At 36.8% G+C, this 11,558-nt stretch overlaps 1 protein-coding gene across 1 annotated transcript; it reads left to right on the forward strand.

Annotated features, from left to right (window-relative positions):
• Nucleotides 1-4,034: 4,034 nt before the first annotated feature.
• On the forward strand, nt 4,035-6,065 carry LOC148575843 (uncharacterized). The gene has a single exon (XM_088502582.1). It carries the CDS (start codon nt 4,035-4,037, stop codon nt 6,063-6,065), a length of 2,031 nt encoding a protein of 676 aa, XP_088358708.1.
• The last annotated feature ends 5,493 nt before the right edge of the window (nt 6,066-11,558 follow it).

Here is an 11,558-nt window from a genome sequence, read left to right on the forward strand (position 1 = left end):
AAAAGAAAATCAATGCATTAATTTGAAATATATCCAAGCTGAGTCGAAGAAGTATGAGATTTTTATAGAAAAGGAATGATTAAAAACTATGGTGACGCATTACTGCGGAACAATTTCAAATGATCACGGGGTTCCTTAGTTCATGGAGAAATATGGAATCAATAGCTGTGTTGTAAAAGTCTTAACATAGCCAGAAATGTAAACAATCAAGATATACGTAAGGTACAAATGGCGAAGCAGGAAAATTTAAATTACATTTCAAGAAAAGAGAAGGAGGAACGACACATCAAATTGAACGGTACAATTTAGAACACATAAGCCAATACAACGTAATAAAATTATTTTGGTACGTAGTTAATTTGTATTAACTTACACAAAATTATTTTTTATTTTAATTTTTGCCAAGAAATTATATAATAGCATCATTTTATCGATAACATAAATTTTAACATTTAATTTATGCAAATATTTAAAATTGTATTGTGACTTTTTTTAAAGGTATATCCTTTTATTAATATATTTTTAGTTTTATCGTTTAGTATAAAATAAATTGATAAAAAAAATTTAATTTATAAGTAATTTATTATATTATTCATGTATTCGTCCTTAATTTGATATTTTTAATTCCGTTTTTTTTTCAATTAGATGTTATTGGATTCTTGATTGGAAAAAGAGAGCTTATATCATGGTTAAAACACACGGAGAAGTGGTCATTATATTGTGGTTGATCTTCATTATTTACGGTATGTGAAATTTTAATATTTCACAATGAGATTTTGTTTTGTAACAATTATATATTCATATGCAAAATCTTTTTTCTTTTCCATGATATATTACTATTTATTTTTCTTAATTCCCACTTTTATTTAGAAATGAAGAAAAAATAAGGTGTACATTGTGGGATCAATTTGCAACCTAAGACGTTGATAAAGAAACGCGTGATAAGAATGACATTGTGAATAATAGTGGCATGGGTTTCGGCACAAAGGAAATAACATTGACAAAGAGACAGGGGGAACTATCGGAACACGATGAAGAAGTAGTTGGGAAGAGGGTGATTGATGATGGTGGTTCGGACAAGAATAAAGGAAGTAAGGGAAACAGAAATAATATTTTGGAGGAGCAGATGCTTGAAAATAGAAAAACTTGGGACCTAGCGTTGGAATCAGGTGCAATTTTATACAATGAAGAAGATGATATTATGGCTATTCTCCAAGCACAGAATGAAGAAATTGCTCAGAAAAGAAGATTGGCAAAACAGAAAGAGAAAGCAAGATGCTGCAGGCCCAAAAATTAAAAAAAAAAAGGTGTGTAATAATTTATTAAAATAATTTGTTCTTGGAATGGTAGGGGGTTAATGGGTGATGAAAAATTGAGCATGATTAAAAACCTCAAGAAAAATTTAAGTTAAATACGTTAGGCTTGTTTGAGATTAAGTGGCGGGTAGTGATGAAATTTGATGTAATAAGAATTCGGGAGAGTGATGCTGCGGGATGAGAATATGTTGAGTCGGAGGGTGCTTCAAGTGGTTTACTGCTAATTTGGGATGAAATAATGGTTAAAATGAGTCGTTGTCATCAAGGAGAGTTTTGGTTGTGTGTTGAAGAGGTCTTACTAAAAATAATTTCAATTATACTTTCTGTGGTGTATGGAGTTCATACAAGAGAAGAGAAATTTGCTGTGTGGGAGAAATTGAGTTATATTGCAGAGTTATGTCAGCTTTTATGGGTGTGCAGGTGAAGGGGAGAAAGGATGCTGTCAGATTAACAGAGTTTTAGTAAGAATTGATAAAAGAAGATATGCAACTGGTGGACTTTCGCTTAACGACCTTGCAATTGGATTGACAGAGTTTTAGTAAGATTTGGAGTGGTTGAAGATGTTTTCACGAATATAAAATTAGGAGTACAAAATTAGGAGTATACTATAAGAAGGAGGAGCATAAAAAATAGTTGATGAGTTTCTTTGTAATTTTTTTTTTAACTTTTCTATTTGCTTGTTGTTGTTCTTGCTCCACTTATTGTGTTGAGCTCTCTTGTTCAAAAAAAAAATTACTCAATTATCTACCTGATCACCAAGCAACTAAATACATACTTATTCTCCAATTTGTAAAACTTAACAAATGCATTGGTAAGCATATTAGTTTAACATTTTATTTAATACATTTGTTTATGTTATATCTGTAATCATATTATATATATTTTTACGTATATATCTTTTTAAATAAAAAAAAAAGCTCTTAGTATTAGCACATGGTGTGTTAAATAAATATTTTAAAATTAACTGTAACATATAATAAAAATAAAAATTAAACTAAATAGATATTAAAAATACAAATACAGGCACAATCCATTTAACCCAACTCCAAACACAGTCACACTAAAGAACTCTTCTGACCCACCCATTTAACTACCTCACCTATTTTTATAAATCTACTTAGCAATTTTTCTCTTTCCCTTATCAGGATCATGAAACTCATCATAATTGCAGTCTAACTGCTACCTGTTACAACCAAACCCACAAACAACCCTAAACCCAAATAAGTGAACAAATCTAACGGCCACTCAACGATATAAAAAACAAAACCGTCGCGCCGTCACGTGTTTGCCGTCGCCGCGCACCCATCACCGTCACGTACTCGTTATTAGAGTAGATTAATAAAAACGATTAATAACTACATTATAGTTGATACACTTAACACCAGATTAAAAAAAATGAACAACGCATGACATGTTACTTTTTTATTAATTAAATGATTATAATTCAAATTAATTTTAATAAAACAACTTAAAATTATAATTTCAATTTTATCACTTACATAAGGCAGATTATTACATTTATTTATCCTATTTTAACATTCACCTATCCACATCAGCAAGTTATGGACAATTCAGCAATTCCTTTCAAATTAGTAAATTTCGTTACATTTTTCACTCCTAACTCTACAAAGGGATAAATATGTCATGCATTCTATGAAAAAAAATTAATATATCTTTTAATCTTAGAAAACTAAAATATCCGTAGATAAATAAATTAGAGACTTTTTTGCTATTTACTCATGGGATGTTTGAAAATTTTATTGAAATTCAATTTCCACAAAAAACTGAATTAAATTACAGCATCTAAAATAAAAAGATTATTAATTTAAATAAAATTCAATTCAATTTTACTATTTTCTCTCAAAATTAATTTCTATTCCATTAGATTTAATTTAAAATTCTATTCCATTAAAATTTTATTTAAAAGATAAAATATCCAAAATATCTATATAATCTAGTTATTTATTTTACTCATTCACTTTTAAAACTTTTCACCTCTCAACGTATACGTCTTTCTCAGCACTTCTACTCAACTTTTCTTTTGTATTTCACCGACTGCCATAAGGTACGTACAATTTCACTTTAATATATGTGTATTGGCGTATTGCTTTGTTTCAATATAGAGTAAACTATCATTTCTATCCATGGAAGTTGAAAACGCTGACAAATCTACCCACAAGAAACGGAAACTACCAAATGTATCCATCAATCATGAGTTCCGTGAAAAGAAACTAACCAATCCATATTCCGGCGTTGACTCCGTCAGTAACACTCCCTATGTGGCACTTCACGGCGTGACATGGCTTGGGGGATGCACATGTGGATATTATAATTATAATTAGTTAAAAAATAGTTGAATTTTGAATTTTTTTTTGAAAAAAAAGGGAAATTAGAAATGAACAGTTAGCAAAGGTTTTTCATCTTCGCGCGTTTCAGAAAACAAAGGGTAGAGCCCTAGGAAGAAACTGTTCATCTTCAACAATCAAAGAAAACCTCCCAGGCCGACGACAATCTCCGTATTGAAGAGAGGGTGCTTATTGGTGTGGACCGTTTGGGCGGGTGGAGTTGCGTGGTATCATCCATAGGTAAGTAGTAACCGTTGATCTCTATGTCATGGTTTTCTTGTTTTCGGTGCATGGTTGTGGAAACTGGGTTTTCATTAGGGTGTGCTTGTATTTGCTATAATTTGGTTGTTAATTAGAGTGTGTCTGTTTGCAGATGGCAACTATTCACATTACGTTAGTCATTAGTCACAGAGAAAAATTTCAAAAGGGTGATGATGGCAGAGTGGCACACGTTGGGGGTGAGAAAACAGAGATTGAACGAGTGAATGTCGATACCCTAAATAGGTTCTTCATGAATGACTTAGTAAAGGATATAGGGTACACTGACGTGAGCGAGCTTTACTGGCTTAAACCTGGGAAGGAGTTGGATGGTGGGTTGAGGTTGCTTAGACTTGACATGGATATGGTGACTATGTACGAAGCAGCCATTGCTAATGGGAGGAGAGTTGAGGTGGTCACTGAGCATCCAGTTAACCTTCCTCAGTTTGCAAAAGAAAACAATGAACCTGAACCAGATCTTGAGATTTTAAATGTTACGAAGACCCCAGTGAAACACAAAACCAAACTGTGTGTTAGGAGACCCCCAACATCAAAGAAGAAGCATAAGAGAGTGGTGAAGATCAGTGAGACTGAAGGAGGTATGGCTGGACCGGATACCCATACAGAGGATGATGCGGTGGAGAAAGATGTCCATCTTACCACAACAAACACAGAACAACCAAAAGTAGGCAGTGACGAACCAAATCTCCCCACACACTCACCAAAGGTAACCTTCGAAAATCCGTTGGAGAAGACTCTTCCAGAGCCTGAACAACCACGTGTGACAGTTGGAAGTCAAGAAACTGGGCACCGAAATCCAGTGTCTGCGGAGTCAGTGGCTCCCACAGTTGATAAAGGGCCTGCGGAATCTAATGAGGTTTTCACACAATATATTCCACAACCTTGCAACGAACCAGAGTCTCAGGAGCAGACCATTCAGAATGAGACTAAAACACCTTGTGAAGAGAGTCAACCTAGCAGTTCACAGCCCGAACCGTCTACAAACCCAGATGTGGGTGGTGGTAGTCCAAAGAAGCGGAAGAGACGATCAACAGTCAGGCCTCCTCCATCAGGGCAAACCTTCATACCTAACCAGGATCCAAACAAGCATCCTTCAATCTTTATACCTGTGGAGGGTGAAGATATGTCTGAGCCAAGTGCAGGGATGCATTGTTACGAGTCTGAAGAGCTGGATTCTGTTGTAAGTGATGATGAAGACAGTCAACAAGCAGCATTTCCTCAAGCTAATCCCGATGCTCCAGTTAGGGAGGTAAGGCTAGAGGTTGGGATGGAATTTGAGAATCTGGAGCATTTCAAGAAGGCAGTTAGGAAGTTCAACATCAACCTAGGGCGAAGCATATTCTTTCCAAGAGTTGATTCAACTAGGTGCAAGGCCATTTGTTATGACGAGAATTGCCCATGGCAGATATATTGTGCAAAACGGTCGTTTCCATTAAGCTTCCAGGTGAAGATCTTTGTCAACGAACATACCTGTAGCAGGGTTAATAAGAACAAATCTGTAAATGGAAAATGGGTTGTTGAAGAGCTTGAGGACAAGATCCGTGACCATCCAGACATGACTCAAAGGCAGGCACATGATTGTTTCAAGAAGGAGTTTGATGTGATTGTCAATGAGAGGAAGATATACCGTGCAATGATGAATGCGAAAGAACTAATAGAAGGATCAGAGAGAGCTCAGTATGCACTTCTACGGGATTATGCCAATGAAATAATAAGGACCAACCCTGGCTCCACCGTAAGGATTAGCACTGATTATGTCGAAGGGACTGGGTATAAATTCAAACGAATTTACATCTGCTTGGAAGGGTGTAAGAAGGGCTTTTCGGTTGGCTGCAGGCCTTTTATCGGGTTAGATGGTACTTTTTTGAAGGGATACTACCCTGGGCAGTTGTTGACTGCCATCGGCCACGATGCCAATAACCATATATACCCTATAGCCTATGCTGTGGTGGAGTGCGAATGCAAGGATAGTTGGAAGTGGTTTCTCGAACTTCTCCAACAAGACTTAGGGGACACAGCTATAAATGGAATTAACTTCATGTCAGACATGCAGAAGGTAATGGTTGCAATTCTTATTGTTCGTGTATGCCTTTATAATTACCAGTTTACAATGTTCTTTAAATAGTTACTGCTGTCCTATATGAACAGTTCTTCATAGGGGATAATCATTTACTTGCTTTACTTTTCCCCACTAGGGCCTCATCCCTGCTATGCGTGAAGTAAACCCAGGTGCTCATCATAGATATTGTGCTATGCACATATGGCAGAACTTCAGAAAATAGTGGGGTGATACAGAGTTGAAGATGGCAATGTGGAGGTGTGCCAAGGCCACAACCTCCCAAGAGTTCAATGCTGTACTGGATCGGATCAGACGGGTTAATCCACATGCTTGGGAGTATCTGAACAGGATCCCTCCAAGTCAATGGAGTATGTCTGGCTTTAGTGAATACCCAAAGTCTGACAATTACACGAACAACAACTGCAAATCGTTCAATTCTAGGATCAAGAAGATAAGAGGGAAGCCTATTATAACTATGCTGGAAGAGGTGAGGGTTTACATGATGAGCATAATTGCTAGAAACAAGAAGGCGTTGGTGGGATATAACGGAGTTATCACTTCGGTGCAGCAGAGTAGGCTGGAAAAAGAAAAAAGGGAGAGCAATAAGTGGCGGCCGTTTTCCACTAGAGATGATCCTGGAAATGTGTATGAAGTTCAGTGCTTGCCACATAAGGTTATGGTGGATTTAGAAAAGAGGACTTGCAGTTGCAGATTTCGGCAACTGACTGGCTTGCCATGCAGGCATGCATGTGCTGCCCTTGCATACCAGAATAGGCGACCAGAGGAACATGCACACAACTGGCTTTCCATGGGGCATATAACAGCACATACTAGTTCATCATCCAACCTGTTCCAAGTCAAGAATACTGGGAGCATGTTGACCTACCATCTGTACTGCCACCAGTATACAAGAAGCAGATTGGGAGGCCAAAGTCGAAACGAGACAAAAGGAACGACGCCCCAAAGGAACCCACCCCAGATCCACATAGGGCCCCCAGAAATTATGGCCCCATCACCTGCAAGTATTTCCTAAAGGTAAATCAGACATCATATGTTACATCACTTATGAATTCATGCTCCACTTATAACTTCATGCCACATGTTACTGCAGACTGGACATAACAGTCGCAGCTGTTCCAAGAAGAAGGAGGCAATGGCTGGGAGTGCTGGGGGACAAAGTGCAAGTCAACACCCACCTGCTGTGGATGACGAGGAGGAGGCGGCAAGATTGGAGGAGATGTTCTGGGAGGAAACTCTTGAAGCTGTTGAAGCAACTGAAGCAGCAGCAACTCAGCCCCCGCCTGTAACTCTATTGATTTATTTTGCATTCTCATTTTACAAGTTACAAGTTTTATGTCATTATGTCACTCATACGTTTCTATATGAACAGGAGACCACCCCAGTTAGGCCACCCACTACAAAAAGGCCACCAAAGAAGAAGAAGAATGTGAGGAGACCGCCACCAACTATTCAGCAACCACGACCTCCTCCGCCTATTGTCAGCCCAACAACACCAACTACTACTAGTCCATCACCCCCAGCCTCTGATGTGCCACCCACTGTGACACCTCAAACTATGCAAGCTGCCTCCCAGGGTACTACTTCAAGGTTCATGGAGTTCATGCCAACTCCCACAGTTAGAGTATCAACCTCAAGGAGGTGGCCGCAGCCAGCATTCCGTCCGCCAGCCAAAAAGGGGTCAACAACTGCACACTTGAAAGAGGGGTCAAGCGGAAGCAGCAACTCCACTCCAATTCCGTGAAGCAATAGTTTTATAAGTTATGTTTTTTTTGTAATCCTGTTGGCAGTTTACCATACAATTGTTGGACATGTCACATACTATGCCTTATTTTGTTTACGTTTTGATAACTCTTAGTAGTATCTTGCACATTTCTGTAAGCCAGCTACTACATACTTATCAGGATATTATGCCTGTCTTTGATGTTATTTTGGACCAGAAAGTAAACAAGAATTGCAATTAGTACCACATAATTTTTTCATGTTACACAACTTATAATGCTACATCTGACATTAATTGGATACCAAGTGTGCATAAATGACATATTTAGAATCGATCATGGGTATTTTTATAATGATCTTACACTAACAACTAATAAGGATCAAACCCTCATAAGAATCAGATACACAGTGCACACAACATTACAAACCACAGCCATTGATATCATCAGAAGCCAAAACCTAATTTTGCTAAACTCAGCTTCAAAGCTCCCTAATCTGGTGAGCATTTTCACTTCAGCCTCAGCCTCATCAATATCTTCCTGCATCTTTCTTTTCGACAGTGCTCTCCTCAAACCCTCACCCTCCCACTGCCCTTCGATTTCGTCTACCCATGCAAAGAAGTTGCAGTCTGAGTTCTATCCATGGCAAAAAAAGTAAAATCAGATGCACATTCAACTTCCACAAAATAAGGTGTACAACGGGTTACCTTCCAATTGGGACAACGGACGAACCACCTCCCAAGATTCATCGCCGTCCCGGATTGTAACAGCGTCACCCCCAACCCACGGAAACATCTGCCATTGAACTTCCTATCATGCACCCGTTTTGAAATTGAGCTTCCAGACACACTACCGCTGCCGTTCGAAGGTGGAGTAAAGAGTCTTCGCCTCGACATTGGTATAATTTCGAAGATTATTGTGAATCTAGGGTTCGTGCTTTGGATGAAAGAATGTTTGAATTTGGGAAATTTTGGGGTTGAGGGTATATTATAACAGTCAGACATGTCAGCAATCCACGTGTGCAGTCCCCCAAGCCATGTCACGCCGTGAAGTGCCACGTAGGGAGTGTTACTGACGGAGTCAACGCCGGAATATGGATTGGTTAGTTTCGTCCCACAGAACTCATGATTGATGGATACATTTGGTAGTTTTCGTCTTTTGTGGGTAGATTTGTCAGCATTTTCAACTTCTATGGGTATAAATGGTAGTTTACTCTTCAATATATATATATAATTTATATATGCTTCACCGTCTATCATAAGGTCACATTTTTATTTTTAATATTGGGCTAATAATAGTATTTTTTTTAAATTATGATATACGGTAGTATTTTTTTTAAAATGTAGGATGATTTAATTTATGAAATATAAATTAGATCGTCCAATTTTTAAGAGGTACAAAAATCGAATAATTCGATTTCTGCACTCAGACCGTTCGATTTGTGTTTAAAAAATTAAAAAAATTTGGAGTACACAAATCGAACAGTCCGATTTATATACTCCAAATTTTTTTAATTTTTTAAACATTAATCGATTGGTCCGATTTGTATACCCAAATTTTTAAAATTTTTTAAACACAAATTAAAGAGTCCAATGTATATACCTCCCATAATTTTAAAAAACATCAAAAATTATCACGTTAAGGTATAACACTCTTCCTACTTCCATAACCAAATTTTTTAGCCTCATAAGGTACGTACATTTTCAGTTTAATATGTGTATTGCTTTGTTTCAGTTGTTATATATCTAATATAGTTATGTATGAGAAATAAATTACAAAATTTTTACATATTTTAAGTGATCAAACAAGCGTTCGAGCATGAATTTTTTTGTCGATCTATTAATATAAAATAGTCAATTATCATTTTTATCAAATTCTTAAACTTATAATAACATTTGAATATTAATTTTTAGTTCAACCAGATAATACAACTGTTCCATCAAAAATATTTTATCAAAAAGGTTAAATCACAAAAATCATTTGCCTTTTAAAAGTAGACTTTGAGTGATATTTTATATTTTTTATTTTGATAAACAAATATTTATGTTGCATAAATTTATTTTTGTTAAATTTTAAATTAAATTATTTGTAAATCATTAGTAGATAATTTAATTTATGAGTAATTATTCAAATCAGTCTCTAAAGATTTTAAAAGTGGACATTTTAGTCCTTAAGAAAAATTAATATACAAATCAATCCCTAAGATTTTATTCCGGCAGACAAATCAGTCCTCAATTTATTTTTCAGTAAAGTAATTACCTAGATCAGTCCCCAAAAAGCGGACATTTTAATCACCAAAGAAAATTAATACACAGATTAATCCCCAACATTTTTTTCTGTCAGACATAACAGTCTCCCGTCTATTTTACTTTTACTATATGTCGACCTTTATTATTATTAACTTAGCTTTATGTATGTGGATGATGACACTAGCATATTAATACACTCTTTTTATTAGAAACAAATAAGATGAATAATGATGCTTTGAAATCTAAATTAAAATAATTTTTTAATACAAACATTTTTTTTTAAACAGGACATCTTTTGATTATATTAAATACAAAAATATCAAACAGTTTCAATCTTAAATTTCTTGTAGAATAATCTCTAATAATTTTATTGAATATTATTATTATTATTATTATTATTATTATTATTGAGTGAATATATATATATATATATATATATATATATATATATATATATTATAAATACATAAGCAGACACTCAACACTTATCTATGTGAATAACTGCCTTCGTAAATCTCTCTCCCACTTCTAGAAGAGAAATCTCAACAACCCTAAGATAAAAGGGATGGTTATCCACCATCAGAAGTGGAACTACTTCAACGGTGGTTATTGGTTCACCTCCTATAAATATACTGACACACTCAGACTCAGGTAAACTTAAGTTCCAATATTCTAAGCCTGTTTAACCCCTTGCTGACTTAGGCATCGAAGTGTCTTGCAGGTACCACCCCCTACTTATTCAAACACATACGTACAACTCAGACAGTGGCTCCTAGACATGAATAAGTCGGAGACCACCATCCTTCAACATTTGGGCCTTCCATTTGAGTCCAATCATCTGATTTTAGGTAACTTCTGGAACATTGGCGCAATTGTCGGGGACCCAGAGATCAATGCACAATGGCAGATGACCAACCTGAAGACGGGCACACTACATCTGAGTTCGATCAAGAGCATCAGGACGCGGTCAATAATGACCAAGCAATAATACCTATGTCAAGAACGGAGGGACCACACGGTGAAGGCCCCTCGGGTGCTCAGGGATCAAAGAAAATCTCCTCTGAGGCTCATCAGCTTGGAAGGGAGGCGCAAACTCATTCCACTGACATCATAGGGTTACTACATGGCCACCAAGGTCGACTCGAGCAACTAGAACAAGAGCTAGAGCGACAACGTGAGGTAGAGAGGAGTCTTAGGAAAGAAATCGAGTGACGAAAAGAGTTTGAAGAAAAGTTCTCGAAGTTGGAATCCAACCTCGGAAATAAGGATTCTCACGCAGATCGGGAGGATACCCCTTTGGGGGAAGAAGACCTGTTCATTGAGAACATCATGAAGGCTAAAGTTTTCAAGAACTTCAAAAGTCCTGACATGAACCTATATGATAGGACAACTGATCTGAAACATCACCTCAGTAACTTTAAAAGTCGGATGTACTTAGCCAACGCGTTAGACGCTACTCGCTGTAAGGCCTTTCCGACGACCTTAACAAAGGCGGTCATGAAGTGGTTCGATAGCTTTCCCCCCAAGTCGGTCATCAACTTTGACGATCTCTCGCGTAAGTTTCTCACGCG

The sequence above is a fragment of the Arachis ipaensis genome, chromosome B1, assembly GCF_059453495.1.
Source record: "Arachis ipaensis isolate K30076 ecotype BB chromosome B1, ASM5945349v1, whole genome shotgun sequence".
Classification (NCBI taxonomy): Eukaryota; Viridiplantae; Streptophyta; class Magnoliopsida; order Fabales; family Fabaceae; genus Arachis; species Arachis ipaensis.